This window comes from Astyanax mexicanus, chromosome 21 (genome assembly GCF_023375975.1).
Source record: "Astyanax mexicanus isolate ESR-SI-001 chromosome 21, AstMex3_surface, whole genome shotgun sequence".
Taxonomy (NCBI): domain Eukaryota; kingdom Metazoa; phylum Chordata; class Actinopteri; order Characiformes; family Acestrorhamphidae; genus Astyanax; species Astyanax mexicanus.
The window spans coordinates 12,164,856-12,183,352 of record NC_064428.1 but is presented as its reverse complement, the minus strand read 5'-3'; the positions used below and the strand labels follow the sequence as shown (position 1 = coordinate 12,183,352).

Sequence of the window (18,497 nt, the reverse complement as noted above, 5' to 3'; positions counted from 1 at the left end):
CACCGGCATGCGTACTCATACACACGCATAGTGCTGCGTACAAATGCTACGCTGCTGTTAAGTATATGCAAAGAGCGAGAGAGAGCGCATAGGACACAGCGCGCGCGCGAGAGAGAGAGACTGAAACATAACGCTCGCGCGTGAGAGAGAGAGAGAGAGGGAGAGAGAGCCTGTGACATAGCGAGTGAGAGATTTATTAAACAGTGATTAAACAACTTCAACTTATGCAGGTGTCCACGCAGGCTCACTCACCTGGTGTTTGTTTCTGTTTCCGGATCTGTCACAAAGCAAGGATGTAACAGATGTAGGGCACTACAAGAGAGGCACCCTAGAACATCTTTGTGATGCATTTTTTTTACGGTCCGGTAAACATTTTTATTGTAATTAAATACAAAATGCAAGATATTATTTGGCTGTTTTAATACACACATTAAATATTAAATTAAATGTAATAATAAAAAATATTTTATTTACTCATTCTTATATTTAAAATACCTAATACGGATAAGAGCGAATAAATATTATTACATTTAATTTAATATTTAATGTGTGTATTAAAATGTTTACCGGACCGTAAAAAAAATGCATCACAAAGATGTTCTAGGGTGCCTCTCTTGTAGTGCCCTACATCTGTTACATCCTTGCTTTGTGACAGATCCGGAAACAGAAACAAACACCAGGTGAGTGAGCCTGCGTGGACACCTGCATAAGTTGAAGTTGTTTAATCACTGTTTAATAAATCTCTCACTCGCTATGTCACAGGCTCTCTCTCCCTCTCTCTCTCTCTCTCTCTCACGCGCGAGCGTTATGTTTCAGTCTCTCTCTCGCGCGCGCGCTGTGTCCTATGCGCTCTCTCTCGCTCTTTGCATATACTTAACAGCAGCGTAGCATTTGTACGCAGCACTATGCGTGTGTATGAGTACGCATGCCGGTGGCGTAGCATTTGTACGCAGCACTATGCGTGAGTATGAGTACGCATGCCGGTGTTTAGTTTTGCGTACCATTTCGTACGCATGGGAAATGAGACTGGGTTGGTATAATACAACAATCATGCCAAGATGCATGGGCCAATACTCCGGTTGCTAAGTATAATATGACAATTGTCCCAAGCCACTTAGGCCAACTGATTGCTTTCTTATGTTATCTGGGTTTGACAAACCTGACAAGCAGCTTGGTTATTGAACAAGGTTATTGCAACATTTATTAGGCAACCATTTAAACTATTTATTTTATGCACTGGTGGTAAACGTGACGAAATGAATGAAAAACTGACAACATTTTCAGTCCATTTTAGCAATTTGAGTCTTCTTGTATTCACAGTATTATTGTCGTTTTTCATTGTATCATTAAAAACTCATATCCACTTACCTGCCTAGAGTACGCTCAGGTTATACACCTTTAAAAAAAAAAAAACACACTCAATGCACACCTGGAACCAGCTTCTGAGCTGATTTCCCAGCAGGGACTGAATTATTAAGCTCAGAAACATTTCAGAACATTCCGTCCAAACTATTTCCTGCCGCACTTCGTTAATCAAAGCTCCCGCAGACAAGTAGCAGCTGATTCTGCACCGAACTGTGACCCAGCACTCCGTTCTCAGGCTGAGATGGAGTAAAATTGGAACAATTGATCCAGGGCTCCACGCAAAAGGGTGAAATGCGGTTCTAATTAAAAGTCCTGGCAGGTATACGATCAACATCTGTGATCGGTAATAACCGGGCGTAATTGAAACTCCTGAAGCTATGAATAATAACCGCAATATTTCCACCAACGCTGCAACACACGCTAACAAATGGAGCCATTTAAAAACGTATAGTTTCATAATTCGGATAAAATCAATTTAATCGCATTTGCTGGCTTGGGCAGAGTGTTGCTGCTTATATTAAACTCTAATTAAACTATTTTATGCTTGTATTTGGCCAATAAGCTGCTAAGCTAACAAAGTAGCTCTTTTAGTTCTTCAGTTAGTTACTTTACTGGGGTTTTTCTGACACATGCACCAAAGAGACACGGTTTAGTATGAAATTTATATTTCAGTACACAATTACTGTATAATATATATATATATATATATATATATATATATATATATATAGCAGACGGACTCAGTGATGCTTGAGAAGTGAAATAAAGTTTATAGGATTTACAGAAAGTGTGCAATAATTCTTTAAACAACAGAAAAATAGCATCAATATTTATTAGATTCTTCTTTTGCAGAAATAACAGCCTCTAAACTTTTCCTACAGCTTCCAATGAGAGTCTGGTTGAAGCTTCTGGTTGAAGGTATTTTGGATCATTCTTCTTTACAAAACTCCAAATCTCCAGTTCAGTCAGGTTTGATGGTTTCTGAGCTTTAAATCACACCACCTGAATTTTCAGTAATATTCAGGTCTGGGGACTGAGATGTACCTCTTCATGAATACTTTAGTGCTTTAGTAGATGTTGAGCAGTGTTTAGTGTTTAGTGTTTAGTGTTTAGGGTCGTTGTCTGGTTGAAGTATCCAGCCCCGGCGCTTTAGCTTCAACTTTCTCACTGATTCTTCAACATTGTTCTGAAGAATCTGCTGATATTGACTGAAATCCATGAGACCCTCAACTTTAACACGATTCCCAGTACCTGCACTGATCCCACAGACCCACAGCATGATGGAACTGGCACAAAGTTTACTGTGGGGAACAGTAAAGTCAGTGTTTGTGTTGGAATGCTGTTCTTTTTCCTCCATGCATAAAAATAACTGCCTTCCAAATAACTCTAAAATTTCAGCTTCATCAGTCCACAGAAACTGCTTTGTCTTAATGTGCTTTATTTAGCTTTAGCATACCTGAAGCGACTCTGTTTGTGGCGTGTGCTCAGAAAAGGCTTCTTCTGCATTAATTTCTCTCCCATACAGACTCTCCTTTTGCAAAGTGAACTAAATAGTGAATAGTGAATAGTGAACGATGCAGTGAACAGTGACTCCATCTGCAGCAAGGTGATGATGTCGGTCTTTGTAGGAACAGACCAAAGTTAAACTTTTTTGCCTAAATATAAAGTGCTTTGCGCGGCTGAAAAGTAACACAGCTCATCACCCTGAACACACCATCCCCACTGTGAAACATGGTGGTGGCAGCATCATGGTTTGGGCCTGCTTTTCTTTAACAGGGACAGATTTGGGAAGATGGTTAAAATTGATGGGAAGATGGATGGAGATAAATAAATACAGGATCATTCTGGAAGAAGAAAACCTGTTACAGTCTGTAAAAGAGCTGAAACTGGGAACTGAGGTTTACTGTATCTTCCAACAAGACAATGACCCAAAACATAAAGCTACTAAAATCTACAATGGAACGGTTCACAAATAAACGTATACAAGCGTTTGAATGGCCGAGTCAAAGTCCAGACCTGAATCCTGAATGGAAATTCTGTAGAAAGAGCTGAAATCAGGGACAGATTTGGGAAGATGGTTAAAATTAATGGGAAGATGGATGGAGATAAATAAATACAGGATCATTCTGGAAGAAGAAAACCTATTGGAGTCTGTAAAAGACCTGAGACTGAGACCTGAGGTTTACTGTATCTTCCAACAAGACAATGACCCAAAACATAAAGCAAAATCTACAATGGAATAGTTCACAAATAAACATATCTAGGTGTTGGAATGGCTAAGTCAACGGAGAATCTGTGGAAAAAGAGCTGTTCACAAACCAATGCTCCTCATCCAACCTCACTGAGCTCCAGCTGTTTTACAAAAAAAAAATCGGCAAAGATTTTAGTCTCTTAATGTGCAAAACTGATAGAGACAAACTGTACCCTAATCGACTTGCAGCTGTAATCACAGCAAAAGGTGGCGCTACAGAGTATTAACGCAAGGGGGCTGAACAATATTATTGCATGCCCCACTTTTCAGTTCTTTATTTCTAAAAGAAGTTTAAAATCTCCAATAAATTTCGTTCCACTTCACGATTGAGTCCCACTTGTTGTTGATTCTACACCAAAAAAAATCACAATTTCATTTCTTTATGTTTGAAGCCTGAAATGTGGCAAAGGGTTAAAAGGTTCACGGGGGCCGAATACTTTTGCAAGGCACAGTATATACAGTATATTAGCTTAGAGTAGAGCTGTAGAACCGGATGATAAGGATGGACCTACAAAGCAGTCGGTGTCTTTGGGTCCGGAGCATCCCCCGGCACACTCCCGGTGGCAGCAGTCACTGACGTACGGGCCGAAACAGCGCCCGTCACACTGCTCAGCACACACCGTCTTCGTTACTGAAACACACACACACACACACACACACACACAGAAAAAAAGAGACACATATAGTTATTGAAATTCATAAAACACACCGGATCGTCTCTAGTCCCCACATCGCCCGTCACAGTCACAGCCTTACAGCACAACTTCTTAAAAGCAGCTTTAAATAAACTGCATTTACTGCCTTTCTGAAGCTGTTATTTGATGTAGAAATCGTACGTTTTTGAGTTTGGCTGAAATAAAATGCTCAGATCCATAAACCCTATTTACCACCCTGTTACCTTCCTTTAGAATCAAACACACTGATTATTATTCTAATACAGAAGAAAAAATTATAATAAATAAAAATAAATAAAAACACTTTGCTTTGATCGATTAAAGCCATAAAAAAGTTTCATTTTTCAGAAATGAAATTAAAGGATAAATCACAAATCAGCAAATGTTGCTTATGAATAAATAAATATATTCATAAGATTATATTCTATCTACCAAAAAAGGGACTTTTTTTAATAAGTTTTATGGTTCATTCTGGTTTGTAAATAACCTATAGTTTATATCGTTTATTGTTCATTAAATTATTTAATACTCTGGCGATACACTGCCACGCCAAAACTCATGGGACTCAGATGGACTCTGATGGAGAAACAGCATGACCTACTGTACTCTCTCTCTCTCTCTCTTTCTTTCTGTCTCTCTCTCTCAGACTCCAGCTGCTGATGGAGAAACAGCATGACCTACTGTATTCTCTGTCTCTGTCTCTCTCTCTAACTTCTGTCTCTCTCTCTCTCGGACTCCGGCTGCTGATGGAGAAGCAGCATGACCTATTGTACTCTCTCTCTCTCTCTCTCTCTCTCTCTCTCTCTCTCTTTCTCTCTCTCTCTTTCTATCTCAGACTCCGGCTGCTGATGGAGAAGCAGCATGACCTACTGTACTCTCTCTCTCTCTCTCTCTCTCCCTCCAGACTTTGGCTGCTGATGGAGAAGCAGCATGACCTACTGTACTCTCTCTCTCTCTCTCTCTCTCTCTCTCTCAGACTCTGGCTGCTGATGGAGAAGCAGCATGACCTACTGTACTCTCTCTCTCTCTCTCTCTCTCTCAGACTCTGGCTGCTGATGGAGAAGCAGAATGTTGCAGTATTTTGTTTATTTTGTAACCAAATCCTTTTCTAGTAATTTTCTAGGAAATATTACGACACATTTGGTTTATATACTGGAAAACTCTGCTCTTGTGTTGCGAGATCTTGCGGGGTGGAGTGGGCTGCTGTTTGCGACTCTGGATAAATACGTCTACTTATCCGCTGTTGTTATGCAGTTCAGAGTCCGGGCTAATTACAGTGCAGCGCTGAAGTACAGCACTCGACTGGCGGTCCACAGGGCGGACTCTCTTCTACCCCCCATCTCCTTTATCTCTTCCCTCTCTCCTCTCTTTCTCTTTTCTCTCGCTCTGTTTTTCTGGGTTTGAAGCGAGTCCTCCCTCTGTAATTATCGCCCACGCGGCGAGCCGCACCACCCGGCGGGTTATCCCCCCGGCCAGGGGTCAGACCAGCTCTGACCAGCATGTGGGAGAACGAGGGATTGCGTTTTCTCTTCCTCTTCGTTTCGATCTCTCTGCTAAACAAACTCAGGATCTGAGGCTTTCCAGATATCAAACAGCCCGGCGCTCTGAGGGATGAAAGACCGGCTGAAGCTAAACTTCATTAGAAGCTCTGTTTAAAAAAAGAAACAGGATTTAACGCAAAGAAAAAACACAGTAAAATAAAAAATAAAAATAAAACTTTGTGTTTCTGCAGTTTCACTTTCACTTAGTTGAGTTGTTTGTATGTAACACTAAAAATATTATAAGGTAAAAGAGAAAAATAATGAAGAGAGCACTTCAGTTTCTGAATCAGTTTCTCTGATTTTGCTATTTATAGGTTTATGTTTGAGTAAAATGAACATTTATTTGCAGAAAATGAGAAATATCTGAATAAATCATTAAAAAGATGCAGAGCTTTCAGACCTCAAATAATGCAAAGAAAACAACAAGTTCATATTTATAAAGTTTTAAGAGTTCAGAAATCAATATTTGGTGGAATAACACTGTTTTTAATAATCTTGGCACGTGTTCCTCCACCAGTCTTACACACTGCTTTTGGATAACTTTATGCTGCTTTACTCCTGGTGCAAAAATTCAAGCAGTTCAGTTTGGTTTGATGGCCTGTGATCATCCATCTTCCTCTATATTATTTTTCAGAGGTTTTCAATTTGGTAAAATCAAAGATACTCATCATTTTTAAGTGATCTCTTTTTTTTTCCAGAGCTGTATATGTACACTGATGGGCGTGGTGGTCTGGAAATGAGGTGTGTTCAGGTACATTTCTGGAGTATTGCTATCTCTATCTTGGCAACGAAAGAAAACACAAGTGCACCACTGACTGAATACAACCTAGACAGACATAGACATAGACGTATATACATAGTACAGTGATGGCGGCGCTCGGAGCTGATGCTCGCGTTATTATGGGATGTAAACAGTGCTTTTTAATAAGCTTGTTGTGCACTTTTTAAGTTATTAATGCCTCGTTTTAAATGTCCGGGCTCTCCGGATTCTAGCAAGGAGGTGTGGAGCTACTTTGAGCTGGATAACGGTGTAAAAAGTGATTTATCAGGGTAAATTATGCCCCGTATCACCAAGTCTGAATTGTGTTTGGAGAAACTGTTAAAATTTCTGGATCTCGGAACGCTGTGGGAGAACGGAGGTGTGCTGTTCATCAAAGGAAACTTTTTATCATGTTTTACTACAACAAAAGTCCATTTTACACCAGAGTTCTCCTTTAAAAGCCAGGTGAGCTCTGACTTTGGCACATTTTTATCTTAACTTTTTCACGTCTCAGCAGAGGATATTGACCTTTGCGTTCACACGTTATTTTATTTTTTATTTTGTTTATCTTTGCTGAGCTTGTGCAACGCACTTGGCACTCCTGCATGGCTAAGATACTTTAGGATTGGGCAACTGACTGTATGGTTTTAATCAATCACTGGCGCACCTGTATTTCCCGCCACCAAGATAACAGATAACAGCACGCTAGAAATGTGCCTGAACACACCTCAGTTCTAGACCCACACGCCCATCAGTGATCATCAGATTTATTCCTAAACTCTATTCTAAAGTGATTTAACGGTGCAGGAGCAAGGCGTAAAAAATAGACTGTTGAGGGGGTGTAAGATAGCGACACGCCTTATACGTAGGGTGTATGATAGGGCCTTAAATCTGAAGAAGTTTAAGGGGTATGAACACTTTTCCAAGCCATTGTAAAGCACTCGACTACAATCCGTCAATCTAAAGAATGAAAGACTGGATAAAACTTATTTTTTAAAAGACTAGAAGCACTATTTATGCAGGTAAAAAAAAAGGTTTTAATGGAACAAAACACTAAGAACAATAAAAAAAAAAAAACTGGAGTACATCAAGCCCAGACTGAGTTGAGTTGTTTAGGCTGCTGCTGATTGGCCGGTGTGTGTTATCCCTGTAATACAAACCTGTCTTTTATCTTACATTGTTTCCCGAGCTTTCACAGGCCTCTTCAGAAACAGCCTCGAGCCACGGCTTAATGAACATCTAATTGCTTCACTCAATTATTTACCAAAATGAGGCTTTTACTGGTCGCTCCTAAACTCTCGCAGTCATAACCAGCAGCTTTCATCTTCCTTTATGAGCTCAGGAGCTATAAAGAAGACGCTAATGCTCAGAACGTTACTCTGGAGCACAGTTATATATTTAAGAACATGCTGACCGGCTACAGTTTAGAGAATGATAAAGTGGTTCATTTCTGTATTTTTTGCACTATAAGGCGCACGGTATTATAAGGCGCATTTTAAGAGACAATATAAGGAACTATATAAGGAACATAAGGGGGGTGTCAAATTAAGCTAAGTAAAGCTAAGCTAAGTAAACAAAACTGTAATTAAAAAAATACTTTCTTTTGAAATTAAAAAGTTAAACACGTGCTGGATGTTAATCTATTTCTCTCCTGAAAATGGTTTTGCACTTACGTTTATTTACAGTAAGCTTAGATTTCTCAAATTTCTCCAGCACTAAGGATGGAGCATTAGCATTAGCAGCTAGCATGGGTTAGGAGTAGGCTACAGGCTAAAAATACTCAACTCTAAACGGGTAAATAGCGAGCAGGGTTAGCGATTAATGCTAATGCTGCTCCATCAGTGCTAGCCGCAGTTAGGAGCAGGCTACAGGCCGATAATATTTAACTCTGAACAGGGAAATAGTGAGCACAGTTAGCGATTAATGCTAATGCTGCTCCAGTAGTGCTAGCAGGGGTTAGGAGCAGGCTACAGGCCGATAATATTTAACTCTGAACAGGGAAATAGTGAGCACAGTTAGCGATTAATGCTAATGCTGCTCCAGTAGTGCAAGCAGGGGTTAGGAGCAGGCTACAGGCCGATAATACTCAACTTTGAACGGGGAAACAGCAAATGGAATCAGCAGGTAATGCTAATGCTGCTCCATCAGTGATAGCTAGAGTTAGGAGTAGGCTACAGGCTGATAATACTTAACTCTGAATGGGGAAATAGCAAGTGTTGTTAGAGAGTAAGGCTAATGCTGCTCCAGCAGTGCGAGCCGGAGTTAGGAGCAGGCTACAGGCTGATAATACTTAACTCTGAATGGGGAAATAGTGAGCATGGTTAGCGATTAATGCTAATGCTGCTCCAGCAGTGCTAGATGGGGTTAGCAGCAGGCTAGATAATAGCGCCCTGGGGTACTGGAACACTCAGGGTTCCTCAGTGTAGCTCTATTGGGCGGCATTTACTAGCACTTAGCACTGCAGCTAACTTTGTTGTTGAACATATTGGAAATCTAAGCTTACTGTAAATAAATGGAAGCACTTTACTCCCCCAAATAAACAGATTTCAGGAGAGGGATCTGTGTAGATTAACAACATGGCGACTTATGTGTGAAAATAGACCAGAAAACAGATCAATAGACCAATCATTGATAGTGCACCTTATAGTCTAAAAAATACGGTAGTTGATACATTCTGTTGAAAGTACTGTAAATTACGGTACCCTTATTGTAAAATGTTTACAGCATGGTGGCTTAGTGGTTACCATGTTTGTCTCTCAGTGCTGGAGTCTTGGGTTCAAGTCTCTATCTGGGTGGAGTTTCCATGTTTTTTCCATGTTCTGACTCTTCCGGTTAAGAGTACGCTGTGTGTGATTGGCTAAAGCTATCGGTGCTTAGTCCCTGGGTTTCTAGAAAGGCGCTATATAAGTGTAACTTCACTCATTCAGACGTCATCAAATCTTGTATTGCCCAAACTTTTGCCTGCCTCTGTATTTGATACTTACAGGTTTGGCACTGGTCCTCCTGATGGCCCCAACAGCGCCCGTTACAGGATCTATGACATCGCCGACCTGCAAAACACCAACATCCAACAATGTCAGTGTTCATCGGTTTTATACCACCTGTTTTATACCTGTTTAAATTCGAAAGCTCAATTACCTTGCCAAAAAAAGTCATGCACTAATTCTCTTAATTAATCATGAGTGTGGTTAATTTAAGGTATAACGTGAAATCAGCCAACCAGGTTAAGTAAAGCTAAGCTAAGTAAACAAAACTGTAATAAAAAAAGACTTTATTTTAAAGTCAAACGAGAGCTGGATGTTAATCTACACATATTTATCTCCTAAAAACTGTTTATTTGGTTGAGTAAAGTGCTTACTATTATTTACAGTAAGCTTAAAGGCTGGAGCATTAGCATTAGCGGCTAACCAACCACTCCAGCAGTGCTAGCTGGGGTTAGAGGCAGGCTACAGGTTGATAATGCTCACCTCTGAACAGGGAAATAGCAATAGCGAGCACAGTTAGCAGCTAATGCTAATACTGCTCCAGCCTTGGAGCTGGAGAAACTTCACTGAATCTCCTGTATGACTCTGTACTTCAGCAGAGTGGCTTCACTGCTCTTTAATACCTGACTGGTCAAATTCATACAGCAGGTGCACTGAAGATTTTTGGGAAAATTAAAGTATTTTAAGTGCTCCTGATACAGTAGATGTATTTAGAAGCCCTGTTGCTGTTAAAACGAGGCATAAAAAAGTGGACTGTTGGTGTAAGATAGCACACATATATGACGTTATAACCCCTCAGTTTTGTGAGGTACTCATGCTGCCAGTATGTGGGGTTGAATGTGGGGTTAACTGTGTGTAATAACAGCTTGAGCGTAACTCTACAGCGGAGAGTTAACTTCAGCGTAACTCCACTGTAAACTCACTCTCACTCTCAAACAGCTTTCTTTCTGCCAAGGGCCTCAATTTGCCAATCTTCTGTATATATATATATATATATATATATATATATATATATATATATATATATATAAACCCCGCCTCCCCCCCTTCAGCTCCAGCAGCCCTTTGTTCTCCTCCAGAGTTCGTCTGACTTCAAATATAACGCCAGAGCAGAAAACTCTCAAACTTTAATACTGTTACAGGTGGCCGGGGAGAGAAACGTCCGTCCAGATTTAGATGAATGAGTTGGACGACTGTACTGCAGCTCCAGTAAACAGCAATTTTCCATGTGTTATTGCACATAAACACAGACAGGAAAGTTCATAAGTATCACAGATTCATCAGGAGTAAACACAACATGAATGTTAAGAGAACACCAAGAGAATAAATCATATATCTACATTTTTAAATCTTGTTTTTTCCTTAATTAATTGATTAATATTAGATAGAGTATATACCAAACATTGAGAGTGCAGGCAGCTGTCTCAATGCCAACAGTTCAGACAGTGGTACCTTGCTCTTACAGCCTACAAAGTCTACTTTAGGCCGGGTACTTTTATACCATTTAAAATAATCCACACGTCTGACCTCGTTTCTAAAAGCTATTTTAATTACAGTGACATAGTGATTTACTGTAACAAGGTGGATTAAAGTTTAAGTTTTCTCTCTTTAAGCCTTTGATGAGCAACATGGGTGAAAAGTGACCCGACTAAGAAAACCTCTGCAATAAATTCATTTAATCCCTTAGTATTCAAGGTATTCCTAAATTAACTTGTTTATGATCATCCTTTTTCATTTTTCTTTCCTACTTTTTGAAATAAAAAAAATACCCACATTCATTTTCCATGTTACTTCATGTAGGGCTGTAATTATTTTTAGCTATTATCAGCTGTTGAAATTCTATTTAAGTTATCTAACTCTACTGTAGTAAACAGTAGAAGTAAACTATTGAAGTAGAAATAAATCTGTTAATCTTTTTCTATGAATCTGATAATAATAACATGTTAATAATAATAATAATAATAATAATAATAATAATGTACAAAATCCACCAAAAACTGCAAACAAAAAATTTAAAGAAAAAAACAAAACGAATACAAAACTAAGTGCCTTAAAGAAAAAAAAAAGAATACATTTAATATAAAAAAAATAGATTTTTAGTTTGTCTACTATATTAAATAGCCACAAGAAAAAACAGCCAGCAAGAATAATATAGAAAATAATTGTGAATAATTTTCACCCATCTGTGCAAATTTAATCTAGTAAGTAGTAATATAATACAGGAAATTGACAAATCCTGCACCTAACAGCTGGGGTTATGCATAGGGCTCAGCCAGGATCTACTACTCACTCAACTAACAACAATAGCAAAACCACCACAATCTGATACTGGCTCGACAAGAATCCAGAAGCACAGCCTAACACTATGTTCATGGTCCATTGCCTCAACTGCCAAGTAACAGACCTACCAAAAAATAACCTATGAACACACAGAATCCCTCCTTAATCTAAGCTCACTTCCTTTAACTATGGCAACAACACACTTACCTAAGCACAATCACACACAATAAATCACATTATAAGTTGCGTGAGCAGAACACAGCAACCACTACCATCTGATACTGGCTCGACAAGAATCCAGAAGCATAGCGAACTATGTTCATGGTCCGTGCCTCAACTGCCAAGTACTCAGACGTCTACAAAAACTCATGAGACAAATTATTACAAGAGCAGGACCACACCAATCCCCTTCATCCAAACTCTAACACAAACTTCAGTGCAAGCTCTTCTCAGGGGTCATCAGGCAGGCACCTTCCTTCGTCAGTGTTTCGCTGAATTAGGCCCATAATATAAAAACTATTTTTTAAGTATTATTTAAAAATGAAAATAATGAAAATAATGGAAATAATGATCACTGTTATTTTAAAACACGATTTTTAAATGTTACTTGGAACATATAATCACGAAATAAATTTATTTCAACAGATTAAACAAAGAATACGTGAATCATTTTCGATCTGTGTTGTTCATTATAGGGGGTGTGGATATTTTGCGCATTAAAGGGTTAAGCTCAGTATATTTCTCACCATCTTGAAGAAGTTCCTGGAGGTGCTGAGAAATAATAGTTTTTACGTCTTTAATATGAATCGACAATGTAGAAAATCAAATAAATAAAGAAATAAAGCTTAAAAACGCTGAATAAGAAGATACGTCCAAACTTTTGTCTGGTACTGTATATTAATATTGATCCGTGCGAGTTATTTAATAGCTGTGACACTTTCGTCTCTCAGAAAACAAGCAAACAAACACAGACTTTGATTGTGTGTTTATTAATAGATGATATTCTGTGGTTTACAGAAGCGCCTGGTGATTCAGGAGAGGGTCCAGTTCAGTCCAGTCACCTTCAGCGGACGCGGTTTAGTGCGGACAGTAAATCGCCGTTATGAGCTGCAGTATAACAGCTGAGCGGAGGACCGTTCTGGAAGCTGTTATCACTGAGCAGCAGACTGCGAGAGACGTTATAGATTATTACAGATCAGCTGCAGACGAGGGTCCGCTCTCAGAGAGGCCTAAATCACTGACCCCTGAGTGAATCACTTCTTTACGACTCATATCAAACGACTCAGTGAATCACAGGAGTGTGATACGGAATATAGCGGTGCATTATACTGAGTGTGAGCACGGTAGATGCTATTTAATTGGCTGCTAATTTGCACAGTCCAAGCTGCTCGAGGTCTAGTGTGAAGTTTCCACAGTCAGTGATGGTTTGGAGACGCGGATTTCATTTTCCAGCAGGATTTGTAACACTGCCCACACTGCCAAAAGTGCACATCATTTTTTTAGTGTACATGATTCCTTATGTGTTCCTTCATAGTCCAGATTTTTAACAGAATTTTTAGTTAAGAACTCACATGTGCTGCCGCTGTTGTTGGATGGCACCACCAGAAGTTCAGCTCGAGGGTTCTTCAGGATGTCCTGCCAGTGGATGGTGTCCGCATGACACAGGAACTTATTCTGATCCACGTAAACCCCACCATTCAGAATTTCTAAAATAAGAAGAAACAAAAAAAGAGGACAGAGACATTTTTAGACCTCGGATTACCAAATACATTTCTCCATATAGTCTCAGATCTTCAGGGTCCTTCACTTTACTTGGACCTTATCTTAGAACTTTACCACAAAAGCAAGACAAGAGCCTCCAAAGCTGTAATGAACCACAGCGTCTTCTTCATCAATCAGTACCGATAAAAAAAGCCTCGGTATCTTGGATTAGATGAGACTGTTCAAAGCTGATTGGACGAATTAAGTGACTCTGTCTGTCCAATTTGTTCGCTTCGTTTCTGCATGAATAATTAGTATGATTAGGAGCGGAGAATGCAAATGGGCTGCCGGCTCCTTGATTGTCATTTCCACCATCGCTTGCCATTTCAGAGCCTCCCAAAGCCCCCGAAGTGCCTCCACTGAGACAGAAACGGACTTCAGTACTGTAGAGATCTTTTAGCACAAACCACGACTTGATTAAGATAAAATACTGGATTTTGCCACAAGAGGGCGTAAAAGTTCTGGGTGAGAGATCATTAAATTCTAGGCATGCCTCTATAATGCACCCTAAGAAGCCATACCATACCAACACAAGACCAGCATAAACCAGCTTATTTTGTATTTTGACCAGTTAAAACCAGCAATTTTTGGGTTTTGAATGATGACATGCTGGTCCACCAGCACCAGACCAGTATAAACCAGTGTATGTTTTGTTTTTAATGGTGATATGTTGGTCAACCAGCATCAAACCACTATAAACCAGCATATGTTGCACTTTGACCAGTAAAAAACAGCATTTGTTCAAATTTTACCAGTAAAAACTAGCATTTGTCATGTTTTGACTAGTAAAAAAAACAGCATTGGTTGAGTTTTGACCAGTAAAAAAAACAGCATTTGTTGAGTTTTGATGAGTAAAAATCAGCATTTGTTGAGTTTTGACCAGTAAAAACAAGCATTTGTTGGGTTTTGAACACTGGTATGGTATACCGTGTTTTAATGCTGGTACAGTGCTCAACTAGCACCATATTCACATCAGACCAGTATAATCCAGCATATGTTTTGATTTGTTTCAAACACATTAGTAAAAAACAGCATTTTGTTGAGTTTTGACCATTAAAACCAGCATTTGTTGAGTTTTGTACAGTAAAAAAATAGAATTTGTTGAGTCTTAACCAGTAAAACCAAGATTTGTTGAGTTTTGACCAGTAAAAACAGCATTTGTTGGTTTTTGAATGGTGGTATATTGGTAAACCAGCACCAGACCAGTAAAAAACAGCATTTGTTGAGTTTTGACCAGTAATAAACAGCATTTGTTGAGGTTTGACCAGTAAAAACCAGCATTTGTTGAGATTTGACCTGTAAGAACTAGAATGTGTTGAGTTTTTACCAGTAAAAACTATCATTTGTTGGGTTCTGACCTGTAAACACCAGCATTTGTTGAGTTTTGACCAGTAAAAAACGCTTTTGTTGAGTTTTGACCAGTAAAAACCAGCATTTGTTGAGTTTCGACCAATATAAACCAGAATTTGTTGGGTTTTGAATGGATGTTGGTCCACCAGCACCAGACCAGTGTATGTTTTGTGTTGAATGGTGGTATGTTGGTCAACCAGCATCAAACCACTATAAACCAGCATATGTTGTATTTTGTCCAGTAAAAAACAGCAATTTTTGGGTTTTGAATGTATGCTGAAAAATAACATTCAATAACAAATTTGAACACTGAAAAAATGGTTAACCAGCACAAGGTCCGTAAAAAACAGCATATGTTGTATTTTGACCAGTGAAAAACAGCATATGTTGTATTTCGACCAGTAAAAAACAGCATGTCATATTTTAACCATTAAAAACCAGCATTTGTTGGGTTTTGAATGGTCGTATGCTGGTCAACCAGCATGAAACCAGTATAAACCAGCGTATGTGTTCCCTTGAATGCCAGAATGCTGAAAAACTAGCACAACACCATCAGATGACCAGTGTATGTTGTATTGTGTCCAGTAAAAAGCAGCATTTGTTGGGTTTTGACCAGTAAAAAACAGCACTTGTTGAGTTTTGACCATTAGAAACAGCATTTGTTTGGTTTAAACCAGTAAAAAAAGCATTTGTTGAGTTTAGCCCAGTAAAAACTAGAATTTGTTGAGCTTTGACCAATAAAAAACAGCATTTGTTGGGTTTTGACCAGTAAAAAACAGCATTTGTTGTGTTTTGACCATAAGAAACAGCATTTGTTGGGTTTAAGCCAGTAAAAAAAGCATTTGTTGAGTTTAGCCCAGTAAAAACTAGAATTTGTTGAGCTTTGACCAGTGAAAAACAGCATTTATTGAGTTTTGACCAGTAAAACCAGCATTTGTTGTGTTTTGACCAGTAAAAACCATTATTTGTTGAGTTTTGATCAGTAAAAACTATCATTTGTTGAATTTTGACCAGTAAAAACCAGCATTTGTTGAGTTTTGACCAGTATAAAACGCATTTGTTGGTTTTTGAATGGTGGTATATTGGTTAACCAGCACCAGACTATCATTTGTTGAGTTTTGACCAGTAAAAACCAGTATTTGTTGAGTTTTGACCAGTAAAAACAGCCTTTGTTGAGTTTCGACCAATATAAACCAGCATTTGTTGGGTTTTGAATGGTGGTATATTGGTTAACCAGCACCAGACCAGTATAAACCAGCATATATATTGTATTTTGACCAACATAATCTAGCATGGAGCTTAATTCCATGTTTCTATCTGAGTGGGTTAATAGTAGAGCACAGCTGCTGCGCTATATACAGTGTCCTCCCCTTCTGCTGATCAAGAGCATCAAATTCAACATGCAAAACGTTTTTTTTTTTTTTTTTTTGTTGCTTAGCAACAAATTTTTGCCTAACGCTGAAGAATTCAGCCTCTCAGCGAAGCTAAAAAAACGCCTAAAACTAATAAAAAATGAAGTGTATTTGCATTAGCATTCCGTTGCGTCGCTCGAGAGATCAAGAGTATTGAAACACTGAGCTCTAGTTGGGATGAAAAAGCATAAATATTATGAATCGTTGTGGAGTATTTATACCGTATCCTCATCCCTGTGTGCCGTAATTAACACATATTAGACTGTGCGCATGATTTGTATCTATCTGACAGACTGTGTTAGCGCTAATGCTGTGCTGATGCTGTGAGCAGTGGCTTTAAACTGGGATTTAGCAGAGCCAGCTGATGAGTTTGCAAATTTTTATGAACATATTGCTTTAAGTATTTCTAAATCTGATATATTTACTAAAACTGGACACAAATATACTATTAGAGTGAAAGAATTAACAAGTTTATTTAGGAAAACTGTGAGAAAACTGGTGAAATACAATTAAAAAAAGGATCTAGAGCCCTTTAGAAGCCTCTAGCCTGGATATAAGATGAGATTGAGATGGTTGAGTCTGGAGGCGTACAGGTTTTTTAAAGATGGTGCTACAGCTGGGCCTGTAGATCCTGTAACTCTACACTCGTACACTGAAAAAAAATGATGAGTAAAATTTACTTCAAAAATTGCTATATATTTTTTCTCTTTTGAATTTACAACATACGTTTTTTCCTTTTGATTTTTAAAAATTTAATTAGTTTTTTTTAAAGAAATGGTTGTAGACTGCATGTTCAAATAATTGACATTTATGAAAAAAAAAAAAATCACTCCTGTTACGGGCACCCCTTCCTGTTACTGAAACTCATTCCTGTTACTTTTTTATGCAGATGTCAGGCAATTGATTTAAAATGACCATCCTACCATTAATATGTGGTCAGATATTTTTTTGTGACCATATCAAATGTTTTTTTAACAGGCTTCTTCTTTTTTATATACCAATTATTTTCCTTTAAGCATTTCTGTTTTTTGTATCCATAATTCGGGCTGCAATTTTCAAAATATCGACTCCGTTCCAACTGTAAAACGTGCGTCTTAATGGGTAATGGTGGGCTTTTATACAGGTTTTTGATCAGACATAAGGTTTTCACTGCAATTTTCATTGTAACAGCCAGCGCTCCAGTACTGTGTGTGTGTGGAGGAGCTATTAGATAAATCAGCTATTGGTAAACCAGCAGAAAAAAAATCTGAAGCTTCTGAGAGTAAAACTCTCAGTAAAACCGGGAGATATCTGAGCGTTTTACATGAATATACATGACTGAAAGTGAACAGTGGAGCATGACAGTATCTGCTGAACTTCAGGTAGTCCTTCACAAAAGCCACCCGGAGAAAAGGACAAAGGGAGGAACTCCAGCGAGGGAAGATAAAAGCGCAGTCTCTGAGGACGCTCGGCGAAAGTGCACATAGCGAACAAAAGAGACCCTCCGTTAGCCTTTCTCAGGCGCGAGAGCAGGAGAGTCAGGAGGTCGAGAGCGAGAGCGGAGCACTGAATAATAGCGCTGTGCTCTACACTGCGCCGCCGAGACGTACATTTTGTCGGAAATGTTCACTACCGCTCAAAAGATTTATAACACATCTATTATCATCTTATAAATGACTTTATTACTTTAGTACTGCAGTTCTTCTCCTCTCAGATTAACTCTAATTCTAATTCTTTCTTGGTCTTTCAGGTCTTATAACACAGTAATTATATCAGACAGTCACATGCCCTGATCTCTTTTACTCCAGAAGACATACAGCTGCTCAAAAATATAATCATTTAAAATGTAAAAGGAAGCAGAATTGTTATATTTTCCTGGAACTGATCAGGTTTTATGTTTTGGTCAAAATTTTACCAAGAGCCTGTTTTTTATTTTTTTTATTTTTTTGAATGTATAGACTTTAAATATATTCACACCTAAGATATCTTTTCAAAATGGGCTAGATAAGAGTGTTTAAATCATGTCAATTATGAGTTTAAATCATACAAATTGTGATGATATATAGTTCATTACATGGCTTATTAATTATTACTTTGATAAAATACATGGAGAAACAGCATCAGGCGGATTTATTTTTCT

General features: G+C 38.5%; 1 protein-coding gene across 2 annotated transcripts in view; it reads right to left on the bottom strand.

Annotated features, from left to right (window-relative positions):
- LOC125785888 (receptor tyrosine-protein kinase erbB-4-like) overlaps positions 1–18,497 on the bottom strand; it is a 333,803-nt gene that overhangs the window by 91,431 nt on the left and 223,875 nt on the right. For both annotated transcript variants that reach the window (XM_049470072.1, XM_049470073.1), the window contains exons 4-6: positions 13,427–13,561; positions 9,576–9,641; positions 4,129–4,247 (exon numbers count right to left, since the gene is read on the bottom strand). In XM_049470072.1, coding sequence (XP_049326029.1) covers positions 4,129–4,247; positions 9,576–9,641; positions 13,427–13,561 — 320 coding nt within the window. The remainder of the gene's footprint in view (positions 1–4,128; positions 4,248–9,575; positions 9,642–13,426; positions 13,562–18,497) is intronic.